Below are 25,054 nucleotides of genomic sequence, written 5' to 3' on the forward strand. Positions count from 1 at the left end.
TCCTCTACTCAACAGTAACATTAGAAGAGGGCAGATTTATTTCTTTTGCTTGTTTAAACGGTTTCCCACTTTCTAAAGCCCAAAATCAGCAGGTTCGCTGCAGTGCCGTGCTGCATGTTTATCGAAAGAAATTATTGTAAAGTTTCAACATCGCTGCGATAACTTAACATCACGAATCGATTCAGGACCAAATTTTCAAATAGGGCAGACTTTTACATTCAAAGTACATCATCAAAGGTACAGAAAACATACCTAGCCTGCACATCGATTAGCTCCGGAGCCGTAGCGTAGCCCCATCGGTGCAGCGTATTTGTAGTACATGTCATGTCATGACCTGTAGAATCACAGAGTGGTTATATGCCAACAGTTTAACCACCGAAATAAACATTTTAAGCGTCACCAGTGCTGCGGGTGTGATAAATTTATTAAGATGGCAAAGAAAATATTGAAAGATCCGAATCATCCACTCCATACAGAATACGAATACCTTCCAAGTGGTCGTCGCCTTAGGGTTCCACGTTCTCGTACAAATAGATTTAATCACAGAGTGGTTATACGCCAACAGTTACCTTTGAAATCATCACATTTTCACTCCATGATTTACGCGAGTACCGGACAATCGAACGCAAACAGTATCATTATCTTGCAGGTCAAGTACACACGGACGGTATCACTCGCGTTACTTCTAGTGCTTGCAAAATGATGTCATTCTATCGAGTACAGTTACGGATATGTCAGTTCTCTTTAAAAATTGATAGATTTGATCCAATGAACTTGAAAAATTATAATATTGAACAATGTTTTCAACCTCTTCCTTCAACTCGTATTCGTCGCTAAGTGTAACGTGTTCACGGACAACATGCACTGTATGGTGCTAGCGCCGCGTATACTGGACAGTGTTGTACAGTACGACATCGCTCCTTTAGTTTACATTTTAAAGGCAAAATTCTCATTTCCTCATACTACCTACTCCTTTATCGAATGTAGCAGAATGATAATATATCACTACAACAGTTGACATCGTGAATGTACATGCCCCGGCGCCCCCTCTCCACTTGTTTGATAAGGTAAATTGGGCAATTGTGGCCCATAAGGCAATTTTGGCCCACGATACGTTCTCTGCTTTTTAAAGCGCCATCTATCAACAACAAGGGCATACGAACGTCTGCCTGTATAGAACCCGGATGTTGTTTTCAAAATCGGCCATTATCTGAGCTTGTGGACGGAGAGGGGTGCGAGAGCATGGATTTTTCTGATACAGGTAGCGATATTTGTGCAGTCTCGTCAACGAAAATAAGCATTGGAAATCGTTATTTGTTGAACCGTCTGTGTATTTAGTCTTAAAGCATATTTCAGTCAGGAAACAGCAAAAAAGGAAAAAAAAACCGGCGTTCGTATCATTTGGTCAGCGATTTACCTATCTATGTACATTGGCATTGCCCCGAATGAGAATTTTGTCGTCTGCCTGGTCGTCTGCCGGCTGGTTTTGTAACATTTAAATATGGCGGCCATTTTGAATTCAATATAACAAACGTCTTGTACAAGAATTCTAGACGTTTTGGCATTTTTACATCTCTATGTCAGTTTTCGGCTCAATTTCAAAGCCATACACATCGTGACCATTCTCTTTGCAGTAGTTCATATAGAACCAAGACACTCAGGCATGTATGATCATTTGATCATTCCAATAACAAGTGACAAACTGGGATGACCATCCACATGTTGTGCTATATCACAATATGTCATGATGGTGGTGCAATATACTGAATGTCTAGATTTACCAGACATGATGAAAAAAAAAAAACATTCAGAAGAGTGAGTAAGCCCGTGACTAGCTTTCATTTTAGGCCTATGGGATCATGTTTTGTTATAGTTAACCACACAAATACATGTATAATGCACAGGGTTCAATTTGGAGACCATAATACAATAGTTCAGTGAAACTGCCTCGTGTACACTAAATTGTTGTTTGATGGCCATGAATAAATCTATAGAATTAATACAACATGATCAGTATCTTTTCAGCCCAATAAAAGCATTTTGTGGATTGACTATATTAAACACCTATTGCCTAGTCAAGAAGGCTATAGCGCCGGCTATTACCACTCGTGGCCGTGTGTTACCAGAACACATCGCTATTCCCGAGGCCTTATATAGCGATGTGTTTCTGGTAACACACGGCCACGAGGGGTAATAGACGAGCGCTATAGCCCGAATAAAGACAAGGCTATAGGTGTTTTATAACACACCACATGCTCATGTTGTATTGTTATATAGTTTTAATGTGTTTTGATATTTTGCACCGCAACAATCCATTGTGACAAGTTTACTGGGCGATGTTTCCACAGCGGTTTCAGTTGTACGTGGTACCACTTTCTTTCAAAAAATATTCTAAGCATACCTAGCGACATCCTTAGTTGCACTTTAATCTTTTCCTTCGATGAGCTGTTCAAGTTCCTACGCTGTTGGAATGTTGGAAAATGTTGGAAAATCTGTTTTAGAGAATGTGTCGTCACCTATCCCGGACGCACATCATGTTCCAGTCACCCGCCATTGTTGCAAAACTGCAGACGACACTACGGTCACGTGACCGGGCACTTTTCCAAATTTGGTCAGAACTATTTCCCTAGGGAAATAGCTTTTCAAAAAATACCCTCTGACGTCACTTTTGTCGATCCGGTGGGGACTAGACGTATCTATTTTCTCGTCACGTGACGTATTCTGGCGATCGCGACACGGAATGAGCATGTGGCGTGTTATAATATAAAGTAGAGTCACTGATGGCAGGCCCAGGGCAGCCTACTCATTTTCTTTACTTTCATAAATTTAATATTGTTACTCTAGAATGCCTATTGGTGGTAGTCAGCGAGGCAGGTCAGTGATGAGAAGTACCTTGAAACACCATAACAAGAAGAGAAGTTGGTAAAATAACCATGGTAGCTAGGCCAGGACCTGCAACCATCTTATCACCTGAAGAAGAGAGTAAATTAGTGACGTACCTACTTGATATGGAAGCCATGGGATTTGGCTTAACTGTAACTGACACATGTAGACTAGCCTATGAGATAGTAAGCATAGACCCAGCACGTAAACATCCATTTAATAGAGTAACAAAGACAGCAGGATATGACTGGTTTTGTGCATTCAGCAACAGACACTCTGAAATATCCCTGCGTTCTCCAGAGGCAACTTGCAGTTCACCGTGCGCAAATAGGAAACGTAGAAGTGAAGAAAGAATACTTCAGTAGACTTGATGGAGTATTGACTGACTTACAATTGAAAGATAAACCAGGTCAAATATATAATGCTGATGAAACAGGCATTTCTCTTGTTCCAAAGGCAGGGAAGATTATTGCCAGAAGGGGTAAAAAGAATATACACGTTCAAACAAGTGGAGATAAAGGCATCAATACCACTGTTCTAGCATGTGGGAAAAAATGCTTCAGGAAATGTACTACCACCATTCATTATATACAATGGTGAACGGCTGTCAGCAGATCTGATGTTTTCTGCTCCACCGGGGATGTATTTGGTTACAGCACATCTTCTTACATTGATGCTGAATTGTTTTACAGCTGGTTTGTACATTTCCTGAAGAGTATCCCGCCTGTACGACCAGTATAGTATTACTAATAGATGGCCATGGATCTCACATTTCTCTCAAAGTGATCAAACTTGCCAAGGTTTCCTCCTCATACAACCGCCCTATACCAACCACTAGATACAATGTATGTGTGTGTGTTTAGGCCTCTAAAAATCAAATTTACAATGAAGGCAAAAAAGTGGATGCACTCACATCCTGGCAAAACTCTGAGCAGAAATGATTCTGCAGTGTCTTTAGCATAACTTGGATGCACGCTATCGCTCCAGCTAACCTTGTGAGTGCATTCAAGAAAACTGGAATATATCCATTTGATTCAGACCAGATAACACTGAGAAGGCTTGCCCCTTCAAAGGTGACAGAGTTGGAAAACAAGCAAGGGGACTCTGATGTGCATGATCAAAACAACACTGCTAATGTGTGTGAAAAGGAAAAGCAGCTATATCTCGATAAAAAAATCACTTGATACCATCAGAGGAGTTTTGGTATTCCCAAAAATGACAAATTAAAAGAGGTAGAATCAGGGGAGGGACAAAAGAAAAGCAGAAGGGTGAGTAAATCCAGAGTGTTAACTCAGGATGAATTCATTAAAGAAATGGAGGAGAAAGAGGCTCAAGAAATAAAGCAGAAGGAGGAAAATAAAAACTGTAAGAGGAAAAGGGAGAAAAAGTGTGTAATCAGATTAAAAGAAATAGCTGAAAGAAAGAAAAAGGCAGCTGAGAAAAAGCTACTGCAAAAGGCAAAAAAGAAGAGATTGAAAAAATAAAACAGGAAAAGAAACTGGAAAGGGAGGAGAAAAAAAGGAAAAGAGAATTTGAAAAGAAAAAAGTAGCACAAAGAGAAAAAAATGTAAGACCAGTACAGAATAAGAAAAATTAGAACTCAAAACTTGAGAAGGTGCCTGATGATTTGATAACCCTGAGAATTATTGTGGTTCATGTGATGGTAATTTCTATGATGATGAAGCAGAGGAGGAATGGATTCAATGTCAGTATTGCTTTAAGTGGTTTCACTGCCTTTGTCAAGGCATGTTTGGTGAAAACGGGCAAATTTTTGTGTGATAAGTGTGACATTGAAATATTTGAATCCTGACAATTTCAACGACTCGATGAATTTCAAATTGTCCGTGTTGAGGAAAAAAATCAGCCTTAACAGCAGTTTTACAAATGAATTTTTGCTGTTTGTTGTTTGAATAAAGTAAACTTGTGATTTAATTCAAATTCTAACCATTAATAGGTGTGGTGTCAATGATTTTTGAAGGTATGTATGATGGTCCACAATACCCATGTAATGCATATGAAATTTACCTCATTATATATGCAAATTAGCAGACAAGACTGGAGAACGCTGTGCCTAAACAAAGATGTAGCAGAATCAAACATGTTTGGGATATGCTTGCATTATTTTATTCATCATTAAATGCATCATCATTGGAGCATCGATTTCTACCTTACGAGGATACGGCCCCCTTTTGCTCTTGAATCCCTCTTTATTGTCTTGATACTGAACGCCAGTAATTTAAAATCCACTTTCGAAAGAATTGTCACTTGAAGGGAATAGCAAACTTGGTTTTTGAGTTGTAGGACATTCAAATGCAAAAAACAAATATATTGATCTAACAAAACAGCCCTTCAGTAAAAAAAAAGACTACAGGTTGTGAGATAATAACTTTGAGTGCTGATTGGTGGTGGTTTCGGTAGAGCGCTACATCTATATGCATACATTAAATTGCATCTGGGTGGATTTAAATCATTTGTCTGCCCATATGGACCTTTTCCCGACTTTGTGTGGAACTTCCAGGATGATTGCCTTCATGACTGAGAACATAATGTGGATACTGACATAGCACTAAAAATCTTTGAAACTGGGTTTTGTAGGGAATGTCAGCAAAGGCGACCTGCCAGCTTGTTATTCTGTCAGAATCTCGGTTCGCTTTTCACAATGGTAACAGAAATGTGTGGCTGGGATAAAAAAACGCTATTTTCTCAACAATGGTGAGATTCTGCGGTCATTATCACCAGTATAAGGCGGGAAATTCTGGGGTTTTTTACCAACATATGGCGACAACTAAAATCTATACATCAGCCTGATTCTCAACTATGCCGCACTGTTCGGCATAGTTGGCCCCAAAGACTAAATCCCACAGGTGACATGAAAGAATTTCAATTTTCACCGGTGAACAGCAACAATATTCCATATCAGGGGGGAGAGTCAGGCTGCTTAACTTGTTTTATCACATTGTTGGTAAGGACCAGAATTTCTCACCCGATAGAGATGAGAATGACAGTAGGAAATCACCATTAATGAGACAGTAGCAATTTTCCATCCAAGTCCGAATGCCCATTGTTTTTCCCCACTCTGCTTTTGCTTATGTCCTTTTGTGGATTAAGAGCTTCTTGAATGATAGTTAAGACATATCGGATCGGCGATGAAAATTGAGAAAGGCAACCTGAACTGGACAGCCGTTAAACACACTTATTTCAGACTAAACAACACACGTAGGCCATTGAATCGGATTTGCTCTAGCGCTTGATGAATCGATTGATTGCCCAATTTATATGATCATATGTCAGTAAGGCTTCGGTGAGGCAGTGGCGTAGAAATTAATAGTACTGAATTTTTTGCTGCGTGAACTTTTAGAGTTTGTTTTAGCCAATTAAAGTAAAATGTATCAGTATGGGTCCTGTCAGTGACGTCTGAAAGTCTGTGGCATTTTCCAGAGCTTGTGTAGAATGAATATTTTTACAGCTTTGTGTCAGTCTCACCTTGTTTCCAGCTGTCATATGTGCCTGTGTTTGTCAACAGGTTTATCCGTAAGTGGCCGGCTATTTGTTCTCATCATGTTGAGAAATACCTACATTGAGTTTCTTGCAGGGTACATAAAAAAAAAAAACTTGCGTTCACAGCAAGTTTCCGAGTTTGTACCGTTGTTGATATTTACGCTATAAGACGGAGATATCAATTAATTCTTTCAACAATAATATCAAAAATATAGTTATCACTCAATCATGCCGCTGTACTGAATGGGTAGTGTATTGTAGTCTTGAAAACTCTCTGAGGTTTCGGGAATATTATTCATATCATGAATAAAGTTGACAAAATGTGTCACAAATAAAGTTATCGATATTTTGTGGTTTCATTGTGACATGTCTAAAATGACTTTTATCATCCAATGTGTTTGCTTTTCAGAACGCATGGCAGCAGTTTTATGATACAACATATTTGCACCCCTTCAGTCCCTGCATGACCCGTTTTATATCAACGCATGCGTACTCGCGCCCTCACAACTGTATGCACGTACACGTACTTTATCCTTGGTTTCTGTGCACGTACCGATTGTACGTTCTGATTAGCGAATTCGGCACTAGCCTCTATGTCGGTACGCGCGCAATCGTGTGTTTCTTTTTATGAAATATAATTTCGCTCTATTCGTTTGAGTCTAGAGTGTTTACAGATTAATATGCCCGAGGAAACTCGATCCTGGTTTAAGTAGTTCTAACCAATCACAATATTTACGTTTAACATCCTAACCTTTACGAGGTACAGGTTCTTCATATTTCAATTAGGCTTGAAAGAATATTCTGCTTAACCAATTAAAAAGTCGTCAAGAGCAGTGAAAAAACATTGTACTGAACGGCAACATGAGCAATTATATACACTTGAGGTTAGCCCCTTACACCGTGATTTAATATTTTTTTTCTAAAAACTGATTGATATGCATCTAAGTTATATCGTTCCTCATAAATTGTGTTGGCGCATCTTCGATTTTGACAAAGTCGACCGTATGATCATGAAACACTGGAATGGCGTATGCGAAACAAACTTTACACCGAAGACCTGGTACACAAAAGTTACACGACAGCATAGACTATAGGAATTTTGTGTCGTCAGCTAAACTATGTTTCAGAATTTGAAACAACACCGTACTGGCTTGAACTCGAGGTCTAATTTTCATGTTGCACTTACCGACATTTTGAATTTCAAATATCAATATATTGACGACAACTTTGTTCTCATACTTTTACGCCCAATGCTGCTATATTGTAACATTTGCACTTTAAGACTTTACGACTTTTGTAATATTTGTAATATTCAAAACCGAGAAAGATTAAGTAATACATTAATATACATACACACACATACATACATACATATATACATACATACATACATACATACATACATACATACATACATACATACATACATACATACATACATACATACATACATACATACATACATACATATATACATACATACATACATACATACATTATTAAAGCTATGCATAAATTTGTCACACTGTAAGATCGAAATATTACTAGCTAAGGCCAATGTGATCAGGCAGTGTTGATGCACTCATCTCTTCGTTCAACTGCGAACGGTGCTGTTAAACATAAAGCCTTTTGATGTCTGAGCACGCTGTTATGAACATTCGTAAACAAATATCTACGAATTAGCATCTCCAATCGAATTGATAGAGTTGTCCCTAGCTGTTAGTTTGTATAAATAAATCACTGCATATTCTAAAACTAATTGAGTTTGTTTGCCTGTAGTATCACCTGTCTAACTGTCCTATTACCTGAGTTTCTTTTACTGTGACGTGAGCTTTGTGACAGGAAGCAGAATTGGCGTAATAGATGATAAACGGAAATAAATGTTTTAAGTAAAAACAGCCGGTTTCAGCAACTTGAAAATTCTAAGACACCATTGCTATTGAATTTCTTACCAAAGTTGCTACTACAAATTCCTGACTATCACCCTCCGATATTAGGGTCAAGAGAATAACTGAAATAAAAAAAGGCAGAGAAAAGAAATCTGTTGATATTTTCATTAAAAATACCGTAAACCCGTCGTATAAATTTGTAAAGTTTAGTGACTAGATTCTACAAACGGAGGAAAATGAAATTCTGGATAAACAATTCCTGAAGTTCCACGTTGGCGAAACGATAAAAAGGGGCACGGGAAGTTCAACTTGTTCTATGTCAGTTTGATGGCGCTATCCAGCCCAGTGGTCGCAACTAATTGCACGGTTTGCTACTGAGTAATTGGCCATCTGAGAACCCATCATGGCACTGAAATAATGTCCTCGCGGAATGATACTCCATGTGGTATTCATAAATCAAGTCATTTCTTACAGGCTTTCAAAAATAATGTTAAATTTTGTCTGTAATCGAAACTTGAAGGTTGAAGTGTTCTTCTTGTTCTTTTTGTTGTAATGTGTGTTTTGCGTGCTTGTATTTTTTGGTGTTTGGAAGTTGTGTATTTTCTGCTAGTTTTAGCGGAGGACAACGTGTCTTTTTATCTCTATGAGGACCATTATGGAAATAAGTTGCTTGTGCAATCCTCGGCAAGTGTTTTTCAGTGATATTTTTATATGTGTTTTTCAGTGGTCTTTTTCCAAGTTCGACTTCCTTTTTCGTACTGAATAATTTGCCGAATAATTCAAATCAAAATAATTTTATAGGGTATAGAAATAAATGAGCCACAAAATTCCGACTTCACCACTCACGAAAAATACACGACAGAGGTGTGCACATATATGTTTACAGCGAAACTAAGCCTGGTCCCGTCGTTCGGATTTTCCAGGCAAGCATGCATATACTTACTTTCTGGCCAAACCGGTGGTGGCAGTCCCCCGGGTTGGTGGGTACCCATGCGCGTTACCAAATTCACGAAAAAGGGGGTGTTTTTCTTCAGTCATCTCGGAGATTCTAGGTCCGTGAAATCGAGAAAAAGGGGTACTTTTTCAGAGTAACCTCCAAGATTAGGGGTAGTCCTTTCATAATCTCCCTAGGACACTAAATCTGGTCTAGTCTCACTCACAAAGAAAATGAAAAACAGTACCGTACGTTTGTATGTACATATGACGTATACATGCCCATCACTTAGGTCCATCCCAAAGTCAACCTCCAGGTCAACCCTGGAAGTCAACATACTAACCTCCTAGATTTCGAAAATAAGGGTATGTTTTTTACAGCTAATTTCTCCCAGATTTGCCACAAATAGGGGGTGTTTTTCTCAGAAATATTCTAGGAAAGGGGGTACTTTTCAAACTTGGGTAACAAGCATGGGTACCCACCAACCCGGGGACTGCCACCGCCGGGCTGGCCAAGGACTGGTGTACCTTGCAAACCGGCGCCCGCTAGTCAAAGCGGTCTGGCCGTTTGTTGACATGAGCGTATGCGTAAGTAAATGATTGGCAAAGACCCTCTGACTAACAGAGAGATCTGTTTATCACAAGAAGCACGGTCCCCACAAAAAGTAACCTTGATTTGCAGACGATAGTTCTCAAAACTTGAGGAACGAAGTTTTCTTGTCTTGGTATGATCTGAGGAGGATATGTGCATGCAAAATGACCAGGCAATTTGCCTGACACCGACATACCAACACTCATTACTACACAGTACAGTGGTGAATAGGCCTCCGTCACGGGCCATGTCTCCGTGTTCCGTGCATGCATGGTTTTCCGTCCCATTAATCAAGTTGTATTTCCCGATTTGTAAAAAACAAGAGTCACAAAGTTACCACATTGAACATTCTGGAAATAGAACTTCCGTAATCAGCGCAATAAAGAATAATGGCTTGTAATTCAATAGTTGCAACATCCCACTTCCACAAATTAAATTGGTCTGTCTGTTCATCATACATATTTATAAGCCTGGCGTCGTTTACCCCGCACAATGTTCACAATTCTGCTGTAGGCCATCGCGTTCACCCTAGGGAGCATACGTTTTTTTTTGGGGGGGGGGGTGTCGGTGGAACTTGAGTGACAAAGAAAATGTAATCAAAGTTCAAAATTTTGAACCCCTCCCAAATTCATCAATTTTAAATTGTGACCCCCCCCCAAAAAAAAATCATCAGATTTGATTCATAAACCCTTTCGCACCCTATGGCCCCGGGGTGAAAAATTGGGATCTTCAAAAGTGTTTGCAAGAAAAAGAGTGATCCACCCCAAATTTCATGCACAAAAAACTTCGACCCTCCCCAGGATGTCACAATCCGTATAAATAATTTCCCATTTGACCTTTAAACTTTCAAAGAATCCTTTTTGAACTTTACAAATATTCACTTGGGTGAAATTTCAATATCATATTTGTTTTTCAGGTCTGCTTTTTCAGACATAATATCATCATCACATACTTTTATATCTATTGTTAAACTTTTTTAAAGCACAGATTTAGCTAGTTTTGTATTATAAAAAAATATCCAAAGTTTCCTCACAGACTACAATGTAAAGAGAACCAACATTTTTGGTGACACTCCAAAATCAAATTTCTTGCTCTCACATGCACCTGTGACCACCCTCGTCTGATCAAGTACATTAATATCAATAATAGAGAGTCTAAAAATACACAGATTTAGCTAGTTTTGTATTTAAAAGAAATTATTTATAGTTTCCTCATAGCCTACTCATAGATGATCAAGAAACACTTCAGTGAATTTCCAAAGTTGAGTTTTTTCCATGACTCTGTAAAAACCTTTGTAAAAATATGACCCCTCCAATCATTGATTGTAAAATTTGACCCCCGCAAAAAGGTTTCGTAAAAGTCAACCCCCTGACCGACCCTCCTCCCTGAAAAAAACGAATGCTTCCTTACCAAACAGCCTGTCTACTACTACGCTACAGTCTGCTGAAGTTTTTTCCTCCAATTTACTCTGCTTTAATAATATTTAAATGCCCACAGACTTGGAACAAGGCTAAGGGAGACTCAGGTCAAGTTCGTGTCATGTTCCGTGTACGTTCACTAGGATACAAGCAAAGTAAGATACACCAAAGAAGGTCAACTTTTAATGCAGGTCATATAGGCATGTTTAGTTCTTCTTTCGAAAGGCAGTAAAGAAAATATACGAGCAGACGATGCAAATGCTTTTGAAATGTTTTATTCGTACGCAATAAATGTACATTACAATGAATTGACTGGTAAGTAAGGCTACTAACGCCAACATCATTCCAAGATTCACTGGAGCTGTTCGCTGTGTTTCATCACGGCCACTCGATCGAGTATACTATTGAAAACGTCTTACCCCGACTCTTATGCACACAAGAAACAACTGTCCAAACTACACACATACTATGGGCGATGCGGCAAGCTCCCGCGTTTATTGAAAAAGTAGGACTTTAAAGAAACAATTAATCTAATGACCATACGAGGAAACCGTGCAAATCTCATAATAACAAACTATGTAGAAAACACACGATGAACTACAAAAAGAGCATATAGACGTCCTGGTAAAAACCAGAGATAAAACCCTAAATACAAACAGAATTAGGAAAAACTCTGGAACCGTGTATCCGAATATTTTGCTACATATGCTCGCAACAGATGTCGGGTATCATCTTGAAAATAGGACTAAGATCCTAACGGTAATATTTACGTAACAGAAAAAAAGTCGAAACGAAAGTAAAATAATAACTACAGTGGAAAAATAAATGTTTTATTACCTACGACGAAGAAAGATGACTCACAGTGAGCAAACGATCCAAAATGGAATATATTACATTCTTTCGATTTCATATGACCACGTTAAAGTTTAAGGTAGTTTGCTCCTCCAAAGTAAAAGTCTAAAATTTTAACCATTCTGTCAGCAAATCCAGAATAAAAATAGGCGTCATAGAGCGACGTTTAGTGTTTAGAGAAACAAATTACCTAACATTTAACGATATTTGAAATTCAAAATGACTGAAATTCCTGTGTCAAAACGACTCTACCGGGGAAAATGTAATTTTCGATTTTGGAAAAATTAATGAGACGATGAAAATATTTCTTACTGCAGGAGCTTCGAAATGAGCACCAATACTAACTGATAGATGAAAAAAAGAATTAAAAATATCCGAATATCCGTCCCCGAGACGCATTCCACTCTAACTCAAACGACAAAGATGGTCTTGAAAGAACATCGCATACTTCCTTACCAAAGGCGGATATAGATTGTTAGGAAGTACTTGCATATCTTCTAGCAGTAAACTATGTGCCTTAATTGCCATAGGAAGATGGGCAAACGTTCTTTGATTACTGATGGTGTCCAATAGAAAAAAAAAACAGTTCAAGAATCAGCTGGTAGTGATACTGTGACGCAACACTAAGGAAGAGTTGCATAACGATCTTGATTGCCATAGTACGCCTGGTAGACGATGAGCAGTCCGCTAACCTTGGCAAGGGCGACCGACACCCAGCCAACAATAATGGAGTAGCCGAATGCAAAATCCCCACCTGCTTGTTGTACCTCTTCGGTATAGCCTACGGCGAACCAGGTTGTTCCAACCAGAACGAGTAAACCTGTGGAGGGGACGGAAATGATTTTACTGCTTCCATTATTGGTTTTAGTTTATTTTCTTTTTGAGATTGACGTAAGTTTCCTTGCAAATCACATCTAGTTAATTAAAAAATCAAACATTTTATATTATAACATTTAGGGACCGTTCAGTTTTTACGGCCGGGGGGAGGGCGGCAAAATCCAGATGGGGGGGTCATCGTAATTTTGGAATCTGCAAAGGGGGGTCATCGCTTTTTCACTGGTAGGAAAGGGGGGGGTCACCACATTTTCAAAAACATAATACCAACAATAAAGTTCACTTTATGCCATGGCCATGATCGACCCTCTTTGGCGGCCCAGTACAATAATTATACATTGTGTATTACCCATGACCCTCTTAACGGGCAGACGCCTTTGGCGGCCAACTGCAATTAGGTTTACTTCATGCAATGGCCATGATCAACCCTCTTTACCGGCGGGCCGCCTGCGGCGGCCCACTAAAATAAATTAACTTTATGTAATACCCCACGGCAATCTTACCATAAAATTCCCAATTTAAGCCGTGGCTTGTATTGGAAACATTTTTGAGGGACCCCTGGGATCACGCACTGAATAATGGTAATGGCCGCGCGCCTTCAGCGGCCCTGTCCAGTAAAGTCTACTTTATGCAATAGCCATGATCGACCCTCTTTACCGGCGGGCCACCTTTGGTGGCCCACTAGAATAAAGTTGACTTTACGTAATGGCCCATGACCCTCCTAACCGGAGGGCTGCCTTTGGCGAACCACTCCAATAAAGTTTACTTTATACAATGTCCATGGACATGAGTTGTCTATGGAAATGAAGTTAAAAATTGCCTTACAGTCGTCCTAATTAACAGACGTTTCAATGGATGTGGCTGAGAAGTTTGTGCACTGGCATCTCTGCTACACGAATAAAGTGCACCGCGTACCGGAGTTCAAATCCAAACCATGCGGGTAAATTTGACATATGGGTTTTGGTTTTTTTCAGGGGGGTCATCAATTTTTTTCGTCTGACAAAGGGGGGTATTTTTTTTCACAAAAAATGCAGGGGGGTCTATATTATTTTGAACACCGGCGACAAGATTTTGCCGCCCCCCCCCCCCCCGGCCGTAAAAACTGAACCCTCCCTTATCAACCTTGAGTCGACGGCTAACCCTGCCAGAAACAGTGCGTTTGAAAAACAGAGCCTAATAAAAATACTAATGAGGTAGACCTTTGTTGATGAAAGAAGTACTGCAGTTTGAAAGAAAGGTCACATGACCCTTACTCAAGATAAACCTCGACATGTCTGTATAGACTGGTAGACTTTCCGCTGTCAAAATGAACGAATAGTGCTAGCTCTTAGCTCAAAGCATTTGATAGAAAACATTTTGATTGAAGCCCACCTGTGCTGACGTACATTATCCCGACAGCTACCATGCGTAATTTGGCTCTCTCTGCAATGAACATCAGCACGCTGCAAACCAAGGCGATGAAAGCCAAGATACAGGCTGACACCATACATGCTCGTGCACCATACACGAAAGCTGGAAAGCATGGAAAATATCAAGTGATAATAAATAAACGTTTACTCTCTTCACGAAAAAAAACCGGCATATTTAAATGTAAACTGATACGGAGCCCATCATTTGTTTGTACGAGCCAATAAAATGTACTTCCCCATTGTTTATGCCGCAATGTAGATTACAAATTTCTATTTAGTTCAGAGAAGACTTCATTTTAACCGTTTGTGAACATTTATAATCTTGCTGCCACTCATTATCTTATCGATGTTTTATTCTTCAGAGTGATCGTCTACCAAAGATAGTTTTAATTGTAGTAGCAAGGGTAGACTTACCATTCAGATCACCACCTAAACCTTCGCACTCCTTCTCACCATAACCGTAGGCACAGAAACGCCACAGACCTGTTGAAAATGTTGTCCCTTCTATCGGCCCAACTGTAGTCCAAAAATCTGTCGCTGTACTTACAGCAATAAGGACGCAAACAACAACGAATAACGACACTCCAATCACAACTTTTGCTCCAGCCATTTTCATCCGCAAAATCGTCTGGACCTGCAACAACTAAGTTACAAAGTCAGTGGGACTACCTATCCAGCATTACGCATGCGCTAATTTTACCTCTCACAGTCAGGCTGAGGGCGGACATCGGTTGTAAGGCATTTGCCGGGGGGGTCCTCGCACGCTCGGCCCTTCCGCCTTGCAAGCTCGGTCCACAACAGCCGTGCTAGTGCGGTAAATATTATTACTTAACCTTTTTGTTGGCTCGTCAACACGACTTTCAACCGTTCATTGTATCCATTGGCCTAAGTGCTGCATGCTTGGTATCGACAATGCGCTTATTGTATCGGAGATGCGTTTTATCATTGAAGGAATAGGGTTATATTTCTGATGGATGTGTACCGTGTGGATATTTGGTTTCCTGAACTGATAGGCTTCAAAAAGTATGTTTTATTTTTGCTGAATGTATGGCGAAAAAATAACGATTGTGGTAAACATTGCCAACATATCTCTAATGCGTTACTCTATTCACACTGTTTCAGTTGCCTCGCCAACTTTGGGCAATTTTCGATGGGAAGTGGGGGATGGGGGTTGGTCGAGGGTAGGCTGATGATTTGAGTTAAAAAAAAATTCAAAATGTTGCGTTCGCTTCCGGGGCGGTTATCAATTGGACTCAAATAGAAGCTGATGGCCAAACATTCGCACTGGCATGTATTACGGCAAAGTTTTCTTCCTTTTCTGCACTCGTCCGAGTCATTTTATAAACACTTCAGTGAGCATCAATAATGCCAATGAATATTTTTCAGAAGTGATAATAAGAAATTGTACAGTTCCCATTTTATAAACACTTCAGTGAGCACCTATAAAGTTAATGAATATTTTTCAGAAGTGAAAATCAGAAATTGCATTGTTTGTTCCAGAAGGAAGAATTTTAAATTGCGGCGAATTTAAACGATTTAAAACTATCGGAAGTCGATGCGTTTCTAAGGCTGCGTTCACAAATACTGGTGAGAGGGGTTAGAGGGATTCAGGGGGATTTGAAAATTCGGGTGGTAGCTGAGGGGGACTTGAATGTTTTTCTCTGCATATAAAAAGGGGGACCTGAAAATATTTTGGTTCTTTATTATTTTACCATTTTCAGATTCCATACGCTTCTAAAGGTAACGCAATGATAAATGAATAGCATTTTATGCCAGTCAATATTACTATTTTCATAGTAATATTTAAACAAAATCAAGAACCCATTTTTCGCATTTTACGACTTTTGAAAAAATCTCAAAATGTATGATGATGTCATCGAATCGTCACAAGAAAAATAACAATGACAAAGTGTAGCCAGGAATTCACAATTGCATCCTCTCTCGTGATCGTCATTTTGGAAGCTCTTCAGTTGATTTCCTTGACCTGACCAGAGTAGGATTATCTCAAGTCGGCCTAGACTTTGAACTTCAAAAAAGGTCAAATAATACATTTAAAATGAATCAATTTAAGAACCTTGCCTTAGTAATATAGCTTTACAAACTGCTGACAACATTCCTGTGACCACTTCAGAATATTTATATGTGCGTCAAAAAAGGTAGTGTCGAACATCTTCCATGTTTGTTTTCCATGCGCGTACATCCCTTGAGAAATCCCACTTTCCACCCCGATATCTACCTCGATATCTCCATGAACTTGGAAATGATAACACTCTGTTAAAACAAAACATGTTGCAAACAAAACTTTTAGTGTTGAACTTGAAGTGTTTTTAATATTCAATTATTCACGTGCTTGGTGTTCTTGTGGAACCGTTTTCCACTTGTACCATGTATGTTGGTGTTTTTATATTATTTTTTCAACTTTTATCTGTTTTTTCAACCGTGGTGATCGAATTCGTAGGCGTAACCCTTGCCAACGGACCTGCGGCTATTTGGCTACTGCTGTGAGAACTTGAGGACAGATTATACGTATCCATTTCGAAAATATCGTTTGACAAACATTTATCGTCCGCCTGGGGTATGATGAAAGTTTGTCAATCGACGTGACGATGTGTGTTTGTTTCTTGGCAATCACAGTAACATGGCAGGCAAATTCCTACGGTTTTGGGGAATTATATTATATCATACTACCATACGCCATTCTGATTGGACGAGAGCTCATTCCACCTATGCTAAAAACTGTTTTAGCATATGATAGTCCGCAGGATCAAGTACGCAGATCAGTATATGTTGTACTTTAGTACATTCGTTATATTTTCAAATGACCCCAAATTAAAATACCTACATGATATAAAAAGTCTGTCTTGAAAATTTAGTTAGAATATAGCTTGTTCAAAAACCAAACCGTAGAATCGTAATCCATTGAATTTCTATGATAACTATCTCGGAGTCTGTTTATAACCATGCAGCCAAGATCAGTTAACAGCTTCTAATTGATCATGATACGAACAGAACCATGTGCAGAAATGCTACTAGAACTTCGTGTATTCATGTACCCACACATTTTACTTGATTTATTTTATTTATTTATTTATTTTATTTATTTTTTATTTATTTTATTTATTTATTTATTTATTTATTTATTTATTTATTTATTTATTTATTTACTTACTTACACATTTATAGAGCAGCCGAATCGCTGGTAAAGGTACCACTATGGCGTTTTCAGGGCCCGTGTTTCATGGAACACGTACTATTATAGCATTTAAAGTGCGACAAGTTCCGGAGTAGGCACCCTGACGTAGATGTAGTGTAATCAGACATGCGTCATCCGAAATCACTAACTGCACTTCGATAGCTTCAGAGGCTTGACGATTTTTTTATATTTTTCTTTCTCTTCTTTTTAGATAAATGACTAATTTTTCAGAGAAGTTGCTTTGTAATCACGTTGTTGGAATAAATTTATCTTTTACCAAAAAGAGGCTTGTACGACTCCTAATTGTTACAGTATCGAATGCACTCGTTACATTAAGGTAGAACACGCCTCGGGGACAGATATTCGGACTCTCAAACTTTTGAAATCTTTTCTGATCTACCGCTTGTTGGGGCTCATTATAAGGCTCGTGGTGAAAGAAAAATTTTCACCGCTTTAGTTTTTGAAAATCGAAAATTTATCTTCCTTCATTGAGTTAACCCAGGGACAGAGATGGCGGCCATTTTAAAAATGCAAATATCGGTAAATCTTGGGTAATTTGTCTCTCTAGTACCAAAATCTGTACGGGTACACCCTTATTTTTATTCTTGATTTTGAAAGAGTGTGGTTGAATCATTCATTTTGAGGAAAGTTTGAGCTGGTAGTTTAAGTCTTTCATTTTTAAGGCGCATACCACCTTAATACAACATATGGTCCTAAGTTTGGAGGGCACCTCGCTACGACGGTGTTGACGAACATCTCTGAACGATGTGGCTTCTCTAGTGTTGACACATTTTATGTAAACAGTCGATAAAGCTGAACTGTCTACCAACCATAGTTTGCTCGGTGATAAGCTGACATCGGACGATCATCAGGCAGGCTACAGCGTGCGTGACTGACAGCTAGAGACCAGGATACATCAAAACCAACATATTTATCGCTCTCTTAGGGTTTAAATATTTCTTATCAGTTAAAACTTTACAGTTCAGATTTAAGTTTAGGTACACTACTTAATACCAGACCTGATTTAATACAGTACTTGTAAATCAGGTTGTTTTTAGCTATTGTGTGAGGGGGATAGGGGTGGTAGAGGAATTTGAAGGTGATAACATCCAAAGGCATACCCTCAGGGAGGGCAACATTTTGCAAATTTTGCCTGTGGCAGAACTGCACGTTTCACCATAGGGAGTAGCCTATGTGTCCGTCCCCAGGGGTGGGTAGGTGTTTTGTTGTATTGCTAATAAAGGTTTATTCTACCAAACTCTGGTGTTTTGGTCTTGCACTGCCCTTTACTGAAAGATTCCGTCGCGTGTCCTACGACCCTTTCGCAGTGCGCCGGAGCGCCCGCACGCGACGGAATCTTTCAGTCTATGCCCTTGACAATCTTGCGTAAACGTTTTATCAGCATTCTGCATCTATTATCTGACCAGTTTGATTGCCTAATTCGCCAAAGCAAGCAAGGGAGTAATTTAGTCTATTATCTGATGAGTTTGAGTGCCTAATTTGCCAAAGCAAGCAAGGGTAAATTACCAATCTGTAAACGCTGTCACCAGATTATCTCCCGATTAACTTAGACAAAGTCAACAACGAGCGCACCGCCAAGGTATGCGCTCGTTGTTGACTTTGTTAGCAATACAACAAAACACTACCCATCCCTGGGGACGGACACATAGGCTACCCCCTATGGTTCCACATTCGCAATTTGCTGTTTTACTCTGTTGAGAAACTTTTCACAAGATTCCCAAATAGCTGTCCAGCAATACATGAATTTCATCTCATCAGTTTAATACACTGTGTTAACTATGGATCAATACATGAATTTCATCTCATCAGTTTAATACACTGTGTTAACTATGGATCAATACATGATTTTTATCTCATCAGTTTAATTCACTATGTTAACTATGGATCAATACATGCACAAAAATAACAGCATACAAAGGACCAACTAAAGGTATTATTAACACCATTTTGATAAAAAAATGAGAATAAACCATATATATCTATTGAGCGTCAGCTTCACATGTTCTACTAAAATATGTGATTTCCATTGCACCATAAAAATTGGTTTCAAAAAGAAGAGACAGAAAGAGAGACAGAAAGACAGACAGACAGACAAACAGACAGATAGATAGATAGACAGATAGATAGATAGATAGATAGATAGATAGATAGATAGATAGATACATACATACATACATACATACATACATACATACATACATACATACATACATACATACATACATACATACATACATACATACATACATACATACATACATACATACATACATACATACATACATACATACATACATACATACATACATACATTTGTTTATGATCGATAACTGTATTAAAACGTTTATATGTAGGCACTGTGACAAAATTTAGGAGGTTATTTGAACAACAATGTCTGGGAATGCATCAGTAATTAGTGTTACTGGAGCTTTTATTACTGATAATTTACAATAAATGGCCGACGATGTCTTTCACCTTTTTCAGGCTGAAACAACAACCAAGTGTACACAGACTACCAAGAACCGCTACCGTTTACTCATGTAACAGGTCATTCAAAAACGCTAAGCTGTTACCCTGTTACCACATAATCGGTCTCGACTGCGCTGATGTGCTGTTCTGCTGTGATATTCTCACCTGTCATGAGAAGTGCAACAAGGATCACAAGTTGCCGGGAGATGGCGCCATCTCCTTCCTCGATGTCCTGATGGACGGGACTCTCGATTCCGGCTCGGCTCCCAAGACTCCCGTCGCTGAAAGTCAAACGGGGAAAACATGGGTTGTGTTCAAGTTGTGCTGCGTTTGCACCAAGAAAAACTCGAGTAAATTCAGCAGCGACTGCGGTATTGTTATGTGCGCGCAATGCAGTAAGACCCACTACCAGGGACCAAGAATCACCGATTGATGACCATAGACGAATGCAAAGAGGGCGCCCTTCTCCAGGCGGAGGTAGTCAGACCGAACGAATGCCCGAAGCACAAATGGCGCGAAATGATGTCTTACTGCGCGACGTGCGACGTCCCGATTTGCGAGTTGTGCGTCAACTTTCAACACAGAAAGCTCGACCACAAACACAAGACGCTGAATGAGACGATGGGGAAGAAGCAAGGCCTGCTCTTGCGGAAGTTGGAGGACGCTTGAAGGCCTCAGGCTAAGGTAGTGAGCTTTAGAGGAAAGACAATGCCTCGGCGGAGTGGTACAAAAAGAAAGAAGAGTAGATAAAAGTTGGTTTCAAGCAACTCATGGATGGACTGACGAACGCCATGAAATTTCTGGAAAGTGAGCAAGATGAATTACTTCGAGACATCCACAACATTCGCAGCGCAGAGAAAGCACTGCACTACGGTCTCAAGGAGGAGACGGATTCTCTTGGCGCCGGCGCCAACCTGCTGCAGCACAGCAATGAGGTTGGATTTCTGTCCCTAGTCGGGGATACCATTTCAACCATCGATAAAACATCGACAAGGAACTTGGACAGGTGCGAGATCTGACTATCAAGGCAGGGCCGTCGCCAGAGGACAAGCTCAGAAGACATGCTGAAAAAGAAGAGCAAGGGAACCTTGAAAGGGACGCTTAAGTTACTCAAAAAGTGACCAGAGGCTCAGTCTATGCGCTACTACAGCGTGTCTAGGTAGTTTGAGTGTTGTGTTGTGCAGTTTGTGAAAAAGTTTTATTTTTCTTTTGTTTCCCATGTATTGCTTATTATACCATACCAGTATATTGATGATGCAAATACAGCGATCTGATTTGTCGAGACGCGAAAAGAACCGTGGTATATTGGCGATATACCACGGCTGGCATACGCGCGAGTTCTCAGCTTGAGCAAAATTCCTGTTATGACGTTCTACGCCAGAATTTCAATATACTGTTATGATATAATAGCAATAAATCACACCAAACGACGGTATAGCACTAGATTTTGACCAGTTCACTTCATATATGCACTCGCTATCTATCTCGACGTGCATATATGTTGTGAACCGGTCAAAATCTCGTGGTATACCATCGCTGGGTGTGCTTTATTACTTAAATAGAACTCGGAGATTTTAGAAAAAATAATTGTACTCAAAGAATCTAACATTGTCCCATTTTTTCCAGGTTTTTTTTGTCAATTTGTGTGTGACGTCTATAGTATTCTGATATATGTCATTTTTGCCAATGTAGTTTGAATTTCAGGACGACTTTCTGTCTTTCTATGTATTTTAATCTTTTATAAAGTGTTCGTATTCTAACGAATGAAATATTTCTACTGTTTTTGTAACGGTTCACTGTATTTGTTATCTGAAGTTGTTGAACGTTTAAGAGTGCGCTCTCAACTTATGTTGTCATGGCAATGAACGTAAGCGTAACTACACAGAGTATGTAATGTGTGAATTGGAATGTACCAATCGTGGATAAAGTGTTTCTTAATGGATATTTTATCACCGTGAGAGGGAGCAAAATGTCTCATGATTATTGCCGATAATTCTAACCTTACAGAACCCCTCGATGCCGATCTGCAGCTATACTTGTTTCACACACAAAGTCTAACGAAATGAGAAAACAGTGTACCTCTGCATGGGGTGATAGATCTACCAATCATCGGTGCAACGGGTAATGATATACAGTCACGGCAACTTAGAGGTATTTCAAGTACTCTTACTTATGATGTTTACATACCGACAGTCGGCTCTTCTCAAACGAACGAATATTAATGGAAGTATTATATTTTACACCTTTCTTGCTTACTGTAATGATACCACTTTCATTTTACCTTTCAACGCTTGGAGTCGCTGTTTTGTGTGTTCCGCCTGATTATCCGTCTTAAGCTATATGGCTCTGAACTGAATACGATAGATACTTATTGAATCTTATCCATTAATGTTTCCTGTTGTGGAGTTAGTTTCTTCCCATCGCCAGGGAAAGAGTACAAGATCAATATAGCGCCAAAAATCAGGACTTGCGGTTCAGCTAACACGTGTCATAGATTGTGTAGTTACTGAAATATGAAGAATAATAGTGTTACTTTCATTTATTGAATATATGATTGTCTTGAATACAACACGACATCGGCACTTTTCAGTATTTCATCCGATACAATTATAATTTAGTTTTGACTAATACTATCAATATTGAGTTCGCATATCGCTGCTGTACCTGGTAGCTATGACAACTCAGGAGGCTATAAATTCAGCACCTTTCAGTAATCATTTCGGTAGCATATGCAATGCTAGTAATGACTTAATTTTCGAAAGTAGGCAAACTTTATCCCAAGGCAAGGTGGTACAGTTTCAATACTAGGAATCAAAGGACTGAAATAATGAAAAATTCAAAACACACTAATGCGAGAGCTCGGGATTGATACTGTTAGCTTTTATCGACAATTCCTCACTAATGCTCTGACAAGTATTCAGTATGTCAAGATACCGTATCAGACAACGTATGCCGCGGCCACATAAACCAAGTCGCGTACGGTACTTTTTACAGCCTCGAAAGAAGGGAACTTTTTACTGCACTGTGAAGCAAAATACCTTTTCTCGCAATCGTTCATATTTTCTCGAAGATTCTAATATACAACCGCCCAACGTCAAATAACCAACCCTTAAGATAAGTTGTTATTGAATACAGTCCGTACATCATTGCGAAACTTGCAGACACAGAATTTAACGCGGAGAGTACACATTCAACTGAGAAGACGTCTAAAGAGACCAAGACTTAAGAGAATATGATGATTTAATTAACACGTACATTAAAACCTCGTTATTGAAATTTCGTCAACTTTGCAAATTTGGTGTAGCATGGCTATTCTAACTTGATGATGGTTTTCTATAACAAGCAGACAGACATAAACACGGCTCTGTGGATATCGAAATCTTGTGTGACCAGATCTCGGTAAAACAATAGCTGCCCTGGTCCATTTTCCTATGACAAATTGTATTAAATGAGTAGGAAGAAATTACAATGAATAGTTAAAAAACTGTGTGACCAAGCTGGCGTGTGAATAATTTCCTCTGAGTGTTTGTATTTGTGAATTTCAGCCTGCGAATTTATCGAGTGCGTTGACCTGGTTTGACCCCACGATGACACCCACTTCAAACAGTCGTCCGCCACCGTAGCTCGACATATTGGTATATTCAACATTGGCGTTTATCATTGTTTTAGAACTTGTGGCCGTTCTCAAATTCAAAAGGTTAATATTAGCTACATTTTTATCTACATTACGGGCTACATTATTGCAGGCGTAGTAAGAGGAATACGATCCGACAAAGTGGCTACGGTAAACATACTTTGAGCATTTACTAAAATTATTGCATCGTCTTTGAAGCTTTGTTAACGAAGTTATGAACGTCTTTTTACAAATGGTTTTGTACTCTTAAATCCTATATTATATCAATGGATCATAATACTTTCCAAACCCTTCCCCTAAATAATACAAACACAAACAAACAAACAAACAAACAAACAAACAAACAAACAAATAATCGAGAAAAAAGAAAACGTCTGAAGGCATTGTTATAGGCAACGTACGCATAATGTGTGCCACTGTTTTGATCCCTTTTTCGCCTCATGGACATTCTTGATCGATGAAATCCGATTTGGCACTATGTTGATAATATTTTTTTGGGGGGGGGGACGTAGAGTTTTGTCGCCATATTTTGGTCAAGATAAAGACTATTCGCCCTATTTAATAAACGATTTAAAAGTTTGTGATATGTAGTTTGAACTGATGTACACTTCTCCCAAATCGAGGGTCAGGTGCCCCTCCCAATCCCCTTGAACAAAACGTGCGTGAAACAAAACGTGCGTGAGCGAACATAAAATACACCAGCCACGCGGTAACATATTAATTGTTAATAATTATTCATGAACTGTTTCGTGAATCTTTCGGTGCATATATGACCATGTACCACATACGTCTTGCTTTCAAGGTATTTGGTTGATAATAGTTCTCAGCCACATAACAACACAGCTTAATACATAGATAATGCCTCGCTGCCTGCCAAGTTTTTCCAATTCCCATTCAACATAATGCATTCTATTTGGGTTACTAACCTTACAGGCCCCATTGACGACACACCAATATGCGACTGTCAAGAGTCGAGCGATAAAAAATGAGCTAATTCTGGTGTAAATGAAATACAAAATTATCTTTTGTTTGTATCATGCGTGGATAGCGTGTGTACCGTCGCCGTCATCTCCATCATTAGGGCAACTGTCGATAACTTTCTGAGAGCATTCTTTCTTGACTTTACTGTGTCTTGCGTGTATCTCTCCGTCTATGTCTCTGTCTATCTGTATCTCTGTCTCTGCCTCTGTCTGTCTGTCTGTCTCTGTCTCTGTGTCTCCCTTTTTTCTATCTGTCTCTGTCTGTCTGTCTGTCTGTCTGTCTGTCTGTCTGTCTGTCTGTCTGTCTGTCTGTCTGTCTGTCTGTCTCCCTCTCTCTCTCTCTCTCTCTCTCTCTCTCCTCTCTCTCTCCTCTCTCTCTCTCTCTCTCTCTCTCTCTCTCTCTCTCCCTCTCTGCTATTTCCTTTTTTTGATTGACATTTGTACACATG

At 39.3% G+C, this 25,054-nt stretch overlaps 1 protein-coding gene across 1 annotated transcript; it reads right to left on the reverse strand.

Moving 5' to 3' along the window:
* Positions 1-11,473: 11,473 nt before the first annotated feature.
* LOC139125427 (peripheral myelin protein 22-like) lies at positions 11,474-15,024 on the reverse strand. The gene is made up of 3 exons (XM_070691512.1): positions 14,723-15,024; positions 14,271-14,411; positions 11,474-12,885 (listed from the first exon to the last, which is right to left on the reverse strand). The coding sequence occupies exons 1-3, from the start codon at positions 14,922-14,924 to the stop codon at positions 12,689-12,691; spliced, it is 540 nt and encodes a 179-aa protein (XP_070547613.1). The 5' UTR covers positions 14,925-15,024; the 3' UTR covers positions 11,474-12,688.
* Between the last annotated feature and the right edge of the window lie 10,030 nt (positions 15,025-25,054).

This window comes from Ptychodera flava, chromosome 3 (assembly GCF_041260155.1).
Source record: "Ptychodera flava strain L36383 chromosome 3, AS_Pfla_20210202, whole genome shotgun sequence".
NCBI lineage: Eukaryota > Metazoa > Hemichordata > Enteropneusta > Ptychoderidae > Ptychodera > Ptychodera flava.